The sequence below is a fragment of the Lissotriton vulgaris genome, chromosome 4_1, assembly GCF_964263255.1.
Source record: "Lissotriton vulgaris chromosome 4_1, aLisVul1.2, whole genome shotgun sequence".
NCBI lineage: Eukaryota > Metazoa > Chordata > Amphibia > Caudata > Salamandridae > Lissotriton > Lissotriton vulgaris.
The window spans coordinates 1038530985-1038548876 of NC_141691.1; the positions used below are offsets into that span (position 1 = coordinate 1038530985).

General features: G+C 45.8%; 1 protein-coding gene across 1 annotated transcript in view; it reads right to left on the reverse strand.

Moving 5' to 3' along the window:
- The window catches only part of MTRR (5-methyltetrahydrofolate-homocysteine methyltransferase reductase), a 403763-nt gene that overhangs the window by 166345 nt on the left and 219526 nt on the right, over positions 1-17892 (reverse strand). The window contains exons 9-12 of the mRNA XM_086965276.1: positions 14477-14657; positions 12694-12736; positions 11134-11329; positions 8118-8236 (exon numbers count right to left, since the gene is read on the reverse strand). Coding sequence (XP_086821402.1) covers positions 8118-8236; positions 11134-11329; positions 12694-12736; positions 14477-14657 — 539 coding nt within the window. The remainder of the gene's footprint in view (positions 1-8117; positions 8237-11133; positions 11330-12693; positions 12737-14476; positions 14658-17892) is intronic.

Genomic DNA, 17892 nt, shown 5'->3' on the forward strand with positions numbered 1-17892 from the left:
ATCCTGCCAGGTGTTGAACCACCAGGGATGTGCCGCCAGGGGTAGCCAGCAGCAGCAGGAGTCTCGGTGACAGAGCCTGGGAAGGTCTCAGTGGGGCGACCAGCATCGGTCTGGATCCAAGGGAGGGCGCCGAGACACCTGTGTGGAATCCAATGGAGCCTTTCTAAGCCTCCGGAACTCGAAGGCACAGCAGGAAAGTCAGGCAGCCCAAATATGAGGCAAATGCCATCATGAAAATCTTTGAGCTGGGTGGGGGGGTCGCACTTGCTCCGGGAATGCAGGCAGTGCAAAGCTGGCCTAGGTGCAGGTTTCTGCAGACCAAGGCTTAGAGCGCCAATACTCCTCATTCACGTAAACCGCTGGACTGGGAGAAGTCGAAGCAAACGTTGACTTCTTGCGTTTCTTATGCCTCTTACCATACCTACCCCACGACTTTGTGTGGGAGGACGAGGACTTAGAACTCCGGGAGAGGTATCCAGACTTTCCTCTAGACAGACAACGAGACCCCCAGGGCAAACGACGCAGAGCCGAGCGCCAGGCCGCAAGCAGCTCTAGGGACCACTCCCTCAAAGCTTTCAGAGCAACGGCCCGGCAGTCGGATCATGACTTAAAGTTGTGGTCGCACTCCAGGCACCAAAGACGCCTCACGGTTTGAATCCAGATGTCTTCTTTGACATGCTGGAAAAACATACACTCTAAAAAAAAATTCTACAAAACATTGAAAAAAAGCCGGTCAAAAAGTGACAGAGGGTAGCTCTCTTCACAGATCTGCGCTGGCTATCGCATAAAGAAAATAACGGACTTCAGCATGCCATGGTGGCGCCTATCTAGTAGACAAAGACGTCAGAAGACGACGTTGAGGATGTAACGCAGAGAACCATCGCAACCCACAGATGCGCAAGGGTATTGCTCAAAGAAAAATCTTCTGGATTCAGTCTGATACCTTGGAAATTCAAAGGTAAGGATACTGCAGGTGGATGTCTCTATCAGATATGCTATTCTGCATGTACACCAGACATTTACTCCTCCAATCCCTCTACAGAATTGTCTCATTCCAAAATGGATGCCACCTTTCAACTGTATTGCGTTCGAAACACAAGCCAGAGGTACTTTACGGCAGTTGTTTATGAATCCGGATTCCGTATTTATTCCACAACAGTTTTACAAATGGCAGCCTTAATGCATATGGGTTTTGCTAGTCACCATGGGACAATCCTGTACCAGAACACAGTCATACCCATTTTTGTATGACTTATGTAAGACGCGACCTACAGGGTGCAGCGCTGACTTCATAAGAGGCCAATTGTTCCACCACTCCTCTGGTTATTCATTCTTACCCTCCACTCAGGGCTTTTCCTGTTGATACCTTGCAACCAACAACATACTGTATTATACATTCCTTAGAACCAGTACTAGACAGCTGCATACTCCAGGTAGCACAAGACCCCCGGGTCAAGGTTCTTCCACCAAATGGTCCTCTTGACCAAAGCCTTTCTGACTTCTTAAATTTACTTGTTTTGTTCCATCGAGGTCCCCCCGGAAAATGAATGTATATCTACCAGGCATTCAAGCTTAGGACCATTAATCTAGTCTTATAAAGTCCAACCAAGCTACATTTATTTTCTATCAAGTGCCTGCAGTGTGAAAACTACAATTTTTCTACATGTTTCATTCTTACCCTCCACTCAGGACTTTTCCTGGTGAGATCTTGCAACCAACAACAAACTGTATTATGCATTCCTTAGAACCAGTACTAGACAGCTGCATACTCCAGGTAACCCAAGACCCACGGGTCAAGGCTCTTCCACCAAATGGTCCTCTTGACCAAAGCCTTTCTGACTTCCTTAAATTTACTTGTTTTGTTCCACCGAGCTCCCCCTGAAAATTAATGCATAACTACCAGGCATTCAAGCTTAGGACGATTAATCTAGTTGTATACCGTCCAACCAAGCTACATTTATTTTCTATCAAATGCCTGCAGTGTGAAAACTATAACTTCTCTACATGTTCACCTGTCCTTATTTTTTATCTACCAAGAGTGTGAAGAGACAGGCCCCTCACTGGAAGTCAAAAACCTAGTAGTGATCATGGACTCCAAATTTTCCCTTTGTCTACAAGTAAATAAAGTGACTGCCTTAAACAGTAATTCTGGGGATGGGGAAAATTTAACCCATTTACTAGGCCACTCATAAAAAGGCCATTAGTGGAAAAGTAACTTTATGGAAATAGAGTATGTGCTGCCTGAGCCAAAACAGGCTTAGAACCAGATTAGTTTTGCCACTCATCTAAGCTCCGGAAGCCCAATGCACATTCCTGGGGGGGAGGCAACAATCCTGCTCTCCAGAGGACAATGGGCCTGCCGGCTGAAATCACAAAGGCTTGTTTTTTTGTTTTGTTTTTAAGTAAAGTGAAGATGAAGCACTGCAAAAAGAGATGTGCATAGGGCAAGAAAGTAGATATGTTCGGGTGGGAACCAATTTCCAATCTCTGTGGGGAAGCACCTCATCTTCAAATAGGAGCAACTGGGAAGAAGACACCCTCACAACGGAGGAAGGGGATAGGCCTCTTGGATTAGGGGTTTCTGGGAAATTTGCACACAAAACAAAGAGTGAAGGATGAAAAAGGAGGCAATGGAATTTTCATATAATAGAACTGGTTGGAGGGAACTTTCTAATGGCTAGTTCACAGATTGCAACTGGCACCTCACCATCACTTCCTCAGAACATTCCTGGACCTGGTGAGTCCACATCTGAAGGAAAAGTCCTGGATGAAGAAAAGAACTTCTGCTGGGGCTCATAGAATCGAAGAGCTCTCCCTAGTGGGAGTACTAGGGCTGCGAGCTAACTGCGATCACTCATTCAAAATTGCTGCATTATTGTGATTGTGAATATTGTTTTTAGGCATTTTAAAATTTCTGTGCTTGACTTTTCTTGGGGGTTTTTAATTCTACTATTTTAAAGGGGAATTTAGACCAGGCACACTAACACCCCTCCTCACGCTACAAACCTCTTTTCTCTGCCTCGCCTAGCCGCTTTGTTTTCGCGGTAGGCGGCGGCGGGCGCCATCTTTGGTGTGGGCTGGGGCTGCGCTCTAGTCGCGCCGGCCTCCCGCCCTCCCAGACTACTTAGCTGGGTGTTTTCTGACGCTCGCTGCCTTTCAGAGCTCTCCCTAGTGGGAGTACTAGGGCTGCGAGCTAACTGCGATCACTCATTCAAAATTGCTGCATTATCGTGATTGTGAATATTGTTTTTAGGCATTTTAAAATTTCTGTGCTTGACTTTTCTTGGGGGTTTTTAATTCTACTATTTTAAAGGGGAATTTAGACCAGGCACACTAACACCCCTCCTCACGCTACAAACCTCTTTTCTCTGCCTCGCCTAGCCGCTTTGTTTTTGCGGTAGGCGGCGGCGGGCGCCATCTTTGGTGTGGGCTGGGGCTGCACTCTAGTCGTGCCGGCCTCCCACCCTCCTCACGCCCTATAAAATCAGTACCATGTCCAGACGGCGCAGCGGGCTGGCGCAGCGGGCGCGCGCCGAAGCCGTGCCAAAGCCAAGCCCGTCTGCGCCCGTCCGCGACCGGACTCGGCCAAGGGCCACCCCCCCTGGTCCTCGACTGTGTTACTCATCCCAGCAACTAAAACTGTTGAACTCAGGTAATTTACATCAAGGCTGCAATATGGTACCTCTTACCACTGCAGTGGGCGTCACCCCCCCCCCTGCCCTGGGTGTAGCTACCAACTTCCACAACCTCATCTGTCAGCTTATTTAGCCCTTAATCACACCCTGTCTCACGATTTGGACAACACCTCTTTCCATGGCTGTCGAGCAGCGCTTAATACGCGCTCCCTTCCATGCCACAGCCTCCAGATCAGCGAGTTCATCCTCGCCCATGACCTGGATTTACTTTTTGCCACTGAAACCTGGGGAGACGCCGGATCAGGACCGGATTTTTGCACTGCAACCCCAGAAGGCTATAGTGTAGCTAGACATGATAGACTCATAGGAAGAGGTGGCGGACTCGCCATTATTTATAAGAATAAATATCGTACCACCTTCGAGCCCATAAACTCCGTTAACTGTGAAGCAGCAATCTTTGCTATCAACATTAATCAGAAACAAGCCCTTAAAGGAATTTTGTTATATCGACCTCCCGGCCCCCGAAGCCCCTTTCTCTCTACTCTTTCGGACTTCGACGACCATATTATAAGTTCTGCTGAATATATGATACTGGGAGATTTTAACTTCCATTTGGAAGAGCAGGATAATTATGAAACCAGGCAACTTATTGCCGATCTCTCAACTTTAGGACTTCATCAATTGGTCAAGGGAATCACACACCAGGCGGGACATACACTAGATGGTCTGTTCACCAATAATCCCGATATTTTGGTATTGGATACTCTTCCCATCACGTGGTCAGATCATAGGGTTATTATCTTTGGGATACATATCCGGATTACACACCCCCCCCCCCCCCAGGCCACGAACCAGGACTGGGACTCGTGCCTGGAAGAATGCGGATATCCCTCAGATGCTAGATCTCTTGGCTTCTTCCTGCCCCAAGGGAGGAGGCAATCCTGCTTTATTAGCTTCCGACTTCCATGATTGGATTCGGAATGCCGCTGATCAAGTGGCCCCGGAAAAGTTCATGAGACCTAATAGAACGTCTCCGTCGGCGGCCTGGTATACTGAAGATCTCCGACTCCATCGGCAACACTGCATGAACCTGGAAAGGCGTTGGAGGAAAGTTTACTGCCCCATAGCCAAGCAAACCTATAAAGATGCCCTTATATTGTATAAAAAGGCGATCATCGCTCGAAAAACTGTCTTTTTCTCGGCCCAAATAGAGAATGCCAAAAACTCTGCTAGAGAGCTGTTCTCTGTTGTCACCACTTTGTCCACTCCCTCCACGGGCCCCGGGGTTGAACCCTCACAGACTTTTTGTAATGATCTATCCACCTTTTTTACTACAAGGTGGCAGACATATACTCATCTTTCGAAGGGGACACAAGGACTAGACTTAGAGTTTACACTGAGGAAGAAGTAACTTCTGATCATGATCATGATCGCCTTCCCTGTTTTGCTCCCACCACGCAAGACCATATAAGCAGACTCATTTCCACCATTAAGTCTGGTTCCCCCTTGGACCCTTGTCCTCCATCTGTGATGGCAAATCTTACAGAAGTGATCTCACGGCCACTCATGGAAATCTGCAATACTGCATTTCAGACCGATCAATATCCTAGGTCATGGAAGAAGGCTGTGATTAAACCTCTTTTGAAAAAACCCTCCTTGGATCCTAAAGCTGTGGCCAGCTACAGACCCATTGCGTGTCTCCCCTTTCCTGCCAAAATATGCGAATCTCTGATGAATAAGCAACTCTCAGAGTTCGTCGATACTCATCAACTTCGACGAAACGCAGTTTGGTTTCAGGAAAGGGCATGGAACGGAGACCGCCTTAATAAAGGCCTCAGACGAGATCAGAGCTATTATGGATCAGGGAGGTGCGGCCGTCCTGATCCTTCTGGACTTGTCTGCAGCCTTTGACACGGTCGACCATGCTATTTTGGTCGACCGTGTCACAGCCCTGGGGATAAACGGTATGGCCAGGGATCTCATCTCATCTTTCCTGGAAAACCGCACCCAGACAGTGAGGCTGGGTGATTTCTACTCCCCTATCTCTGCACTCCCTTGTGGAGTCCCACAGGGCTCCTCGCTAAGTCCCACGTTATTTAACATCTACGTAGCGGACTTAGCGAGGGTAATAAAGGCCCATGGGGTACGGCTTACATCTTACGCAGATGATACCCAGCTGGTTCTGGCAATCCATAGAGACGGCCCAGTGGAGGCAGCCAACTTCCAAAAAACCATGCTCGCGGTCAGTACTTGGATGGCCTCTAACTGTCTGAGGCTTAACTCGGACAAGACCGAGATCATGACCTTCGGCAGGCTTTCCCCGGAATGGTCTACTATCTGGTGGCCTGCACAGCTGGGCCCTCCTCCTGTCCCGGTAGAAAAGGCCAGAAACCTGGGAGTTATTTTTGACAGTAAACTATCATTTGGCCTTCACGTCAACAAGGTTGTGTCATCAGCATTCTTTATCTTAAAAATAATCAAGAAGTTACTGCCTTACCTCCCTATTTCAGCTGGGAAGACTTTGGTCTCCACTTTAGTATTCTCAAAAATAGACTACGGGAACGCCCTCTTCTTAAACACTCAGAAGCGCGTCTTAACGAAGCTACAGTCTATTCAGAATGCGGCTGCAAGGATTCTTCTTGATATCCCCCGCCGCCAGCCTACTACTCCCGCCATTCGTCACCTTCACTGGCTGAGAGTAGAGAGCCGAATTAAATTTAAGGCCCTCTGTATTGCCTATAAGGCAGTGCATGGCGTCGGACCCAGGTTTCTCACAGAAGCCTTTCAGCTGTATACCCCCAAGAGGCAACTTAGATCTGCTAATACCTGTCTCCTTTCAGTACCGCGCACGAGAACTGCCACCTGGGGAGATAGGCGCTTTCTGGTGGCTACTCCGAAACTTTGGAATCTGTTGCCACTGGCGATTAAAACTGCCCCTAACCTGATGAGTTTCCGCAGGCTCTTAAAAACGTGGTTGTAAATTGATGTCTGACAACCAGTAAATTGATGACTGATCTCTATTAGCTCTTCATGCGGCGAGACACCCCAGGGTATTCCTATGCGCAATAAAAATCTCGAAAATAAATAAATAAATAAATGTGACATATTTGCTATTTTCCTGCTCGAAGGACACAAAAAGCAAAACCCCCGACTCCAGGGGGGGGCCAGCTTGTGAGCACAGACGATGAGACCTTGCTGATGCCCTGGCTGAACAGAGGCATGGCACCTAGTAGCATTTCGTGAAGACATGGGGGCTCTAACGAGAACAGAAGATATTTTTGCAGCATTCAGAGAAGTGGAACTTAGTCGTTTGAAAACTTACAGTGGACCAGGACAATACGTTGAGGCTTGCCCAAGGAGGGAACCCCCTAGCACCGCAAGAAAACATGGTTCTTCCTGCTCAGAAAGATATCTGAGCTCGTGCAAGCCGTCCCAGATACAGCTTTTAGTCTTTCCACTCTCGAGGATTTTCAAAAGCAAGTAAGTCCGAAGGTGAAACCTTTGACCAGAATAAGGAATCAAATCTATTGCAGCAGCAAAGCTGATTCTGCAGCTACAAAATCCAGGTTACCCTGCTCAGTGTTTCTTGGGTGAGCTGCCTGATGCTTGAGCTAATGCGAACACATCGGGAGCACAGTGTCATTGAGATATCTGATGAGGCTTAATCAAGGTGTGTGTATTAAGTTGGAACATTTACAAAGGCATTTAACTCACACAAAAGCATTCTAGAAGGGCACTCGCTTGTATACTCCGAAATGCCTTTTTGAATAGGCCTGTTTATTATGTTCTATGGCATCAAAACATCAGGCATTTTTCTGATTATTATTCTTTTGGTAAGATAGGGTTTCTCATCTACCCCCACTCCACAGAGCACCTATTTGTCGAACTAATAAGGGGAGTGGAGATCCAGTTATAAAGTGTTGTGAAAAGGTGTCATCCCTAACTCGAAATGGGGTGGGCATGGTATTCATCAGCAAAGCCATAATGTCAAAATCGGGAGAAAAACAAACAATTATTACCATTTGTTCATTGGTTTAAAATATGTGGGCCTTCACAGTCCAGAACGTTATTCTTTTAAATAAAGTGGCTCTGTGTGTAATAGTCTATATTTAGTTTCCCAGTAAATTTCACTGGGCTCACATCTCATACAAGCGGGGCTTCAGAAAAATACGAACAAATGAAGGTGTCATAATCAGTTATTACCAGACAACCTTTTGAGCAGAAGTAAAATTGAGATACCAGTTCATGTTGTACTGTATAGAAAGAGTGTATTAACATGTAATTGCATTAAATTGAAGAGACCTGACCGTATAATTAACCGGTACAACTACAGAGGGTAAACCACTGGATTCACATTTAACCATTTATAATTTCAACATTTATAAAAGATCAGCTCTCCTGGTGAGCCACGTACAATCCGCATCACACTAAATTTGCGTCTAAAGCCTATGAAGCATAAATCGTTGAAAGTCCACCACATACCTTTCTTGAAGAAAGCCAATAAAAGGAGCTATTCCTGTTCCAGGGCCAACCATAATAATGGGGACAGACGGATCAGCTGGTAAATGAAAACTGTTTGATGGGCGTGAAAAGATTGAAACCTGAAAAAAACACAGTTGTTAGGCACAAGCTACATTTTAAAGTATTTTGTATGTTCTAGCTCTTAGCCACTCATGGTTATACTGCCGCAAAGAAAGATGGCATGTATGCTGGAAGGAAGGATGGAATTATGGAGCCAATTAAACTCATGACAGGCCAAATACGTAAATGTGGATAATAAAATCCATATGCTGCATGCAATGTTCATATTTTTAGAGAAACTACAATAAAATGCTAGAAATAAGTAAACAACTGCAAATACCAAGAGTGTGCTACATTTCGCATTACAGTTGCAAGACATTCATATGTAGTGCAAACCAAGAGTGAGTGTCATCTTCGATTTCAAAAGGGAACGAATTATAGATTTATGCGTTGTTCATGGTGGCTCGGCGCGATATTAGCATTAAAATTTATAAGGCAATTAGCGGCTACTGTATGACAATTTTGAATGTCCAGTTCCATTCATAGGTACAGTGGATTGTAAAATGTGACTTTGGCTATCACTTTATAACATGCCACATAAAAACCTTTTGGTATTCCAGGAAATTACCAGGCATGATCAAGAGACAGAGCACTCATAAGAAAGCCTAGATCTAATCTAGATATTTACTTCCTATTCAGTTCAGCAGTGTGTGTTCGGTATTGAGGCGTGGGTTGCTTTCAAAACGTGTTTCTTTTACTTCTTTAGATAATTTAAGAAAAAAGGGCCTCAGCAAGCACAAAAGATCAATGATACCAGTTTTAAACAATTAGTACAAAAACCAGCATATGAATCTATACATCAGAACAAATATGGCAAATATGTCAGCCCAGCTGCAGTGTGGCCAACCTGCTGGTGGTCACAGCAGCTTTCAAGTTTTCACGGTTGGGGTGTACGGATACATGATCACCCTTATTTCAGGGGAGGCGCTATACTTCGTTCAGAATCTCAGAGTAAGGCCAAAAGTCTAAGAGGATATTGAACTTATTGAACTTGGGATTCTAGCCTCTGTGGCATCAGCCATTTATTTCAGGGATCCATTTAGCACCTTGGGTGGTGTTTCATATGTTAGAATGTTTCCTCCCAAATCGATCTTGGTTTCCCGAGTCCTTTGCATGTTATCCTTTTCACTTTCCAGTCTGTAGTTATTCCCATTTTGGTCCTTCATATTTGCCTCTCTACATGGTCCTACATATGTATTCTGTCACACAAGCTGTGTGTGGTCTAAGTGGCATTGTTTTCTTGCAACATCCTTTCATGAGTGTGAAACCAGGACAAGCACAACTTACATCCCACAGGCTAGGTCTTCCACGTTTCACGCATGGTTGGATTCATGTGGAGTGGTGTGGCTCACTGGTTAGAGGCGGCAGAACCGGAAGCAGGAGTCGGCCCGGGACCAGGGTTCAATTCCTGACGCGGCAGGGTCGTGGACCAGGGTCAGCGGACTCGATAATTCTTGCCTCGGTGCCTACTCTAACCAGGGGTCCCACTCCGCAACTCTGGGCATTAGCTTGCCTAATCTCCACAACGGCCCTTCAACGCCGGGGATGCCTGGCTCCACCTTGGGGACTCCCAGCAGGGACCATCCCACAGGGAAAGCCAGGACGGGTTCCCCAGCGGTATACCGCGCCAGGATACTCCGGTAGTAGTCGTGCGTGTTACAAAATTGCACATAACATAACATAACATTCATGAAGTCAAATTAAATATGGAAACAGTAGGGAAAATAGCTCTCTAAATAATGTAAATCTTGTGCACTAGATTTATGGGGATGCTTGATGAAGACACAGCCCCTCTAGATAAACAAGCATTTGCAATGCAATCAGTCTCGTCTTTGAGACCTTATATGTATTTAGCTAGGAGTGCTGAAACATCCACTGTTCTTTACCATGGAGGGATAAGTAAGCACCAAACTGCGTGACACGCCAGGTATGGGAACACATGGCGAGAAATATTACCTTTCAGCTGGAAATGGTATCATCCAAGGCTCTGTTTTTAATATAAAATCAGGGCCTTTGGTGGTCATTTCACTGAAAATAAAAGATTTGAACAAAATACTGTCTACGGGTGCTTGTGGAAGACAATTTCTATGGACTGGAATCTAGAGAATGCTAAAGTGATTCTGGTATTTTACTGACCTCTGGTGGTCGTTTTCTATAAAGACAGTTAAATAGAGGGAGTTGAACAAGCAGAAAGCAATTCTGGTATTTTACTGACCTCTACTGGTCGTTTTCTATATTGACAGTTAAATAGAATGAGTTGAACAGAAAAAAAGTCCCTAAGCAGAAGCAGACAAGTCCTAGGGCTGATCTCCAGAGCCCACAAAGTACACACACATATAAGCGTATACTAAAGTATATACTAAAGGTCTTGAATGCTCGACCTAAAAATTGTGCATGCTTGGGCAGTCTGACTTAGAACATGTTTTCCTCAGAAAGTTGGTCAGAACTATCTAATAGCAAAAAAAAAGCCTTGCTCAGGATCTATCAGCATCCCTGTACTTAGCAGATTATATAGAATCCATTTCTACTTGGGAGAGTAACTGTCCCCCTGCACATGTATAGGGCAAACATAGCTATCGAGCACAGGGGGTTTCTTGCCACCAACATGCAGCGATCAAATGCAATTCGCCACCAACTTGTATAATCTCCTTGGGATCATGTTTTTTTTTTATTTTATAAAGAGTGGGTATACAAATGTATCACAGCCCTGTCCCTTAAACGTATTAACGTGTAAGGGTGGATATTGCTGCCTATTTTAACCTCCTCCTAGCCTCTGGTTGTCAAACTTGTGGATCGCTAATAGATCAGAAGAAACTTTGGATGCACAGAAATAAAAGGAGTGCTTTATCATGATTAATGTATTGAACCTAGTAATATGGTAGTTCAATTTGAAGAGTAGCAGAGTGAGTCTATGTACCTCTGGGAGCACAGTGTCTTTCCCTCCTTCGCAGTCAGTCCGCAGGGTGCTGTCCTTCACGTGAAGCATGGGTGCGACGAGTTCAGCCAACCACCCAGTGCACACTCCTTTTCTTGCAACAGGTCTTTCAGGACAGGATGGAAACGCAACGATATTGAACGCAAAGTGCAGTTTCCCTGGATGGAAGAGGCTAGAACTGCAACAACAGAAACCAAAATCCATGAAAACACAGCAACCAGGTTCAAAAACATATGGGGCCAGATTGCATACATATTGCACAAGTGAAGTGCATTTTCTGCCCAGTTAGTGTGAAAACAACATTTGCATGGGCTGACGATTGCATTTTTACACCAGTTGACAGATCCAAATGACATTTGAGATTGGTCTTCCAATTGTTGCTGCAAATTGGACTGAGCATCTACAATGTGATGCAATATAGTTAGTCAAGTGTTACATTACTAGTACGCAGTTCCTGTTTATATTAAAGCACAATTGTTCTTTTATGTGTGCATCTGTTACTAGACAAAACTTTACTTGGAAGCGGCATAACCTATTACACAAAGTTTGAAAAACGCAGGTTTTAAATCCATCTATTTCGTCCCGGCCCACTCCCCCAAGGAGGGACCCCTAGTGTAATTAGAAACTGAGGGGAAACATGAAGCCTGAGCAGGGCAGACAGTGGCAATGGTTACTGTTGTAATCTCTCTCTTTATGTATCTCTTTTTCCCCTGGTATTTTCCTTGTGTAGTTTCCTTTCTCTCTTTTTCCTTCTTGGTATCTTCCCCTCTCCCCCGCCTTCCCCTGCCCTTTGGAACGTTACCCTTGAGTTCACTTTGGAATGTTGAATATGTTGTCAGTTATGAAAAGGTGTTTGAACTTACCCTGCCTCAGATACCTTCTTTTTACAACAGTTACCACATCAATCTGAGTTCTCAACAGTGAAAGATCTGAAGTGGCTTAACCACCGCTTCCCGCCCAGGTTAAAAGTAATGGTAATTAACCGATTTCTAAATAAAACCAAGCAAACTTGCTGTGTGCAGAACATTTGAACACCCCCCCCCCCCCTCATCCTTTCACTCTCCTTTATTTCTTTATTTCACTGAAACAGATGAGAAAGCTGCGCCTTAACAGGAGAGGTCACAATGTACTGCGAGGGCTCTCCATCGAAGGACAATGACCCAATGTCAGCACACGGGCGCCACGGTCATCCTAGGTGTGACACTGGCTTCCACCTGCACCACTGAATCAAAAGTATACAAAGAAAACACAAGCAGGGACAGGCACAGCAAAAACGATTACATCAGCAAACCAAAAGTGCCATAAAAAAATCCCAATTTACTTTTACAATAAAGGTGTGAAGGTCAACTTCAAGTCTGCAAAACAATGTGGTTTATGATGCGGCCTACAAGGTTTCTTGACTTGTTTACTACCCGTCATCAGTCACAAGGGCAAATCCCCTCGATGCAACAGACAGTTTCATCTTTACAGGGCACCGCTCACGACAGACCCCCCTCACCCCTCAACAGGCATTTCAAAGAGCAAACAAAGACAAACGAGTACCTTGCTGCAGAATAGGGTCTGGCTTGAAGTTTCGGAAGATGCTCTGGGGAGAGAACACAATCACCTGTTAAACTGCTGTAAATCACCCTGCGATTAACGTAAAACACATCTTCAAGAGGGAAGCAAAGAACAGAAATATTAGTCATCCAGGGGTGAGCACACAGGAGGGAGGCCTCGCGCGACTTGTAATTCCCTTTTAACACAAGGCAGAGGCTGTTGTGTTCCTTATATCACAGGGCGCTCTCTCCCCCCAAAAATCAAAAGTCCTTGGTCTCTTGCTCCTCCACTGAAAGACTACAGTATCAGTTATGCAGAAAAATGCTCAACGCGAAGTGCAAATTGAAAGCATATCAATCGGACACAATTATCTGTAAATCACATGTTCACAGGCATGTACTGCAGGCTTCCACGACATTCAAAGGTAGTATTACATTCCCTCATTTGGGTTATTTTCCTGCACGTCTGTACATGATGGAGTCGTTTTTTTGAGTTTTTATGAGTACATTATGCATTCAATACGTCTGCACCCCCCCATACCCCCACTCCCCTCCCGTTCCTCACACTCGCCCCCCGCCCCCCCCCCGCGCTAGGCACGTTTATTCAGTGCGTCCCATAAATTGCCGATTCCCTACTGAGGCACTTATGAGGAGTGGCAGTGCCCCTTTTGAAAATCTGCGTCACACCATCCTCACTCCACAGCACGCGCAACAGTGAACGTTGTGCATTATTATCGCTTTCTACGACGGAGTTCTTAACATGGCGCGGTAATTAACTTTTAAAAATAGATTCTACGGAGCGAATGTTTTTAATCTTCAGGAGTCCGTGAAGTTCATCCCATCGCTATTGTTGCTAAACTCATCTGGGTGTGGAGTGGACACCAAATAGCAAATGTAAATGTAAATGTATTGGCATTTATATAGCGCACTACTTACCCGTAGGGTCCCAAGGCGCTTCGACCGCTGCGAAACCCTTCCTGGCTTCCCTGAGAGATGGTCCCTTAATGGGTATCTCCAGGGTGAGACCAGGCATCCCCGGCGGTCTGGTGGGGCCGTTAGTGAAGATGAGGCAAGCTAATGCCCAGAGTTGCCGAGTGTGATCGCTGATCAGAGTGGGCACCGAGGCGAGAGAATTATCGAGTCCGCTGACCCTGGTCCAGAAACCTGCCGCGCCGGGAATCGAACCCTGGTCCCGGGCCGTCCTCTGCTCTCGGGTCTGCCGCCTCTAACCAGTGAGCCACACTACTAGCAGGCGTCGTATTTACATTTTTACATACTTTAACATTATCGAAAAGAAAATGTCACCCATTTTCTAAGGAAGGAAAACAGCTTGGATTGAGAAAAAACATCAATATTAAAAATTGTGCTAAAACATTCAGCTACCGACAGATGACTTGTAATGATGGAGAAACATTCCTTGGGTGTCACATAAAATTGTCAGTCACTGAGTATGGCAAACATGCAACAATAGGGGATGATTAAGTTGCTGTAAACTCGGAAATAAGGACCACTGGGGTGACAGAAAAAATAAACACACATCTGACTCGGATGACACACCATTTACACAAATTCCATCACTAGCATATTAGAGAGGTTGCTGACAGGGTGAAAGTTAGAGGATTTTCTTTGTCCAGGAAGAGTTTTTTTAGGAGCTGCACTACATTACTACACCTGAATGCGACTGGGGGGTTGCTAGTAGCAGGGAGGTTGTTTCGCAGCTCATCTGGTTTGAGTTAATACTGCTACCTGTAGAACCTTCGCATATCCTCTATATTCACAGCACTTACCTAAGAGGAGGCTCAAGGGCGGTGCGCAGCTCGGGAAAGCATGAAGTAGGTCCAACAAGCAGACACTGGGGTCTCTTATGAATCGGTTGTAATCAGCAGCTCCTTGTTTGCTGCAGAGCTCTTGGAGTCTCCTCTTTTCTGTAGCATTAGATGTATGTTCTAGAAGGGCTCGCACGAATGCCTGAGGGACCAAAACAAGACAACAAACTTTGCTAAATTTAGGAACTTTTTTTTCCCAAACCATTCAGGTGTGTGTTATTTTTTCTGTGAAGTATGAACGGTGGTAGATTGTCTTAAACCCTTCAGTTCTGGGGGTGTTCGCACTTCTCGGTGTTGGAGGTTTTGTGCGAAACCTTTCAATAGGTTGTTCAAACATATGTACCTACCTATTTGATCTCTTGGATTACCCGTACTAACTGTATGCTTATTTCAACACACTAAGGGCTGGTATTGATGCAAACCTACATCATATCTCATTGCAGCCTGGATATGTGGATATATTCATTTTTTCAAATAACTTTTTAATCACTAATTTGTTACATTCCTTAAAGAACAAGTTACTTACCTTCGGTAACGATATATCTGTAAGAAACATTAGTTAGTGTTAGATTCCTTACCTTAGAATATCCCCAGGCGTCAGTCTGGATCCGGAAACTTTTGCGTAGCAGTACCCTTGCGCGTCGGTAGGCGTCATCTGCAGGCGTCCCCTGCGGCTCCGCGTCCGTCGTCGGCGTCGTGCGCCGTGATGACGTCGCTGGAGTACATAGACGCCGCCTCCGCGCGCTGACGTCAGTTCTTTGTACTCTCAAAAAAACAGGAGCCTAGGGGGAAACAGAGACAGGCCGCCCCCCACTCAAATATCTCTCATACAACAATGGCCTGCTCCTGAGCAGCTCAACGGCTAAAAAAGGAAGAATTTACTCTTGTGGTAGAGAGACTATCTAGCTTCTATCCACAGTATTACACATCGTTGTAATTTTCAGTCTGGCAATATTGCCAAGATGTGTGTATGTATATCAGTGTCACCACCACGCTACATATATGTCCTCCCTTCCATACGTGAAAAAAAGGGGAGGGGAGGTTGACAGTGCCTCACGGAAGCAACACCAAGGAGAGGATTGTATCAGACTGGTACTCGCCTGATTCCTCACTTCTCATCATCGGCTACTGTCAACCTTAAAGAAATTGGAGAAAACAAACATAAAGAAAGTGCATATAGGTCAAATAACCGTGAGGTGTTGTGAGTGCTGAGGACCCAATGTGATATTTCCGTGCCCAATTAAGTGAAAAAACCAAATACCACTATAAAAAGAGTAAGACTAACTGGCAACTCTTGACTTTATTCTGTGCTGTTAGCTCACTCTCATTAAAAGTCAACCGACATGTTTCATCACTTTGTCTTACAGTGATTTCTTCAGGGTTTGTTGGTGGGTCAGCGTTTAGCATGCACCTTTCAAAGTCTTCCCTTATTGTACCAGGTGGCCTTCTGTGTTGAGCCTACCCGGCCCCCGTGGAAGACTGTGTCACGAGTATCGTTCCCTGTCTATGTACTGGGACGCTTTGAACCGCCAAACGGTCGGTATCGCGTAAGTGTGCTGGTGTGGTCTCGGCTCACACACGAGGGGTGAGCCGAGACCACACCAGCACACTTACGCGATACCGACCGTTTGGCGGTTCAAAGCAGTCTTCCACGGGGGCCGGGTAGGCTCAACACAGAAGGCCACCTGGTACAATAAGGGAAGACTTTGAAAGGTGCATGCTAAACGTTGACCCACCAACAAACCCTGAAGAAATCACTGTAAGACAAAGTGATGAAACATGTCGGTTGACTTTTAATGAGAGTGAGCTAACAGCACAGAATAAAGTCAAGAGTTGCCAGTTAGTCTTACTCTTTTTATAGTGGTATTTGGTTTTTTCACTTAATTGGGCACGGAAATATCACACTGGGTCCTCAGCACTCACAACACCTCACGGTTGTTTGACCTATATGCACTTTCTTTATGTTTGTTTTCTCCCATTTCTTTAAGGTTGACAGTAGCCGATGATGAGAAGTGAGGAATCAGGCGAGTACCAGTCTGATACAATCCTCTCCTTGGTGTTGCTTCCGTGAGGCACTGTCAACATCCCCTCCCCTTTTTTTCACGTATGGAAGGGAGGACATATATGTAGCGTGGTGGTGACACTGATATACATACACACATCTTGGCAATATTGCCAGACTGAAAATTACAACGATGTGTAATACTGTGGATAGAAGCTAGATAGTCTCTCTACCACAAGAGTAAATTCTTCCTTTTTTAGCCGTTGAGCTGCTCAGGAGCAGGCCATTGTTGTATGAGAGTCAGTTCTTTGTACACAGCTTTTCCGCGCCAGAAGACGCAGAGCCATGAGAGAACCAACACTGGTGCCATTTGAAACTAGGGCCCTGAAAGGGATGTCCTTAACCCTAGGTATCAGTTCGCAGAACGGGGAGGATGGGTGGGTTCGGTAAGGAATCTAACACTAACTAATGTTTCTTACAGATACATCGTTACCGAAGGTAAGTAACTTGTTCATCTGAAAGAAACACATTAGTGTTAGATTCCTTACCTTAGAATAGATACCCCAGCAATACCAACCCCGGTGGTGGGTCTGCGAACCAATACAATACTACACCAGAAAGTCCTGGAGGACAGAACGGCCAAAGAAGCCATCCCTCCGGACTTGACTGTCCAGGCAGTAGTGTCTCGCAAAAGTGTGCAGCGAGGCCCACATAGCCGCTTGGCAAATGTCCTGCAAGGGGACTCCCCGGCCCAGGGCAGTAGTAGCCGCCGTGGCCCGAGTGGAATGGGCCCTCAGCCCAACAGGAGGTTCCTTCCGAGCCAAAGAGTAGCACGCTTTGATGCAGAGAACGACCCATCGAGAGATGGTCCGTTTACAGACCGACCGTCCCTTCTTCGCACCCACGTAGCCAACAAACAGTTGGTCATCCACCCGGAACTGGCGTGTGCGATCCATGTAAAATGAAAGCGCACGTTTTGGGTCCAGACGATGGAGCCGCTCTTCATCCTTTGAAGGATGCGGAGGCGGGAAGAAGGAAGGGAGGGTGATGGACTGCCCGATGTGGAAAGCAGAAACTACTTTGGGCAGGAAAGAAGGTCTAGTCCTCAGAACCACCTTGTCAGGATGGATGGACAAGAAAGGAGGTTGGACAGAAAGAGCCTGGAGCTCACTCACTCTCCTGGCAGAGGTGATGGCAACCAGGAAAGCCGTCTTAAAGCCAGAAGACGGAGAGGGCAAGAATGAAGGGGCTCAAAGGGAGCACACATCAAAAAGGTTAGAACCAGGTTCAAGTCCCACTGAGGCATCACAAACGGAACAGGAGGATACATGTGTGTGATGCCCTTCAAGAATCTCGTTACAATAGGGGACTTGAA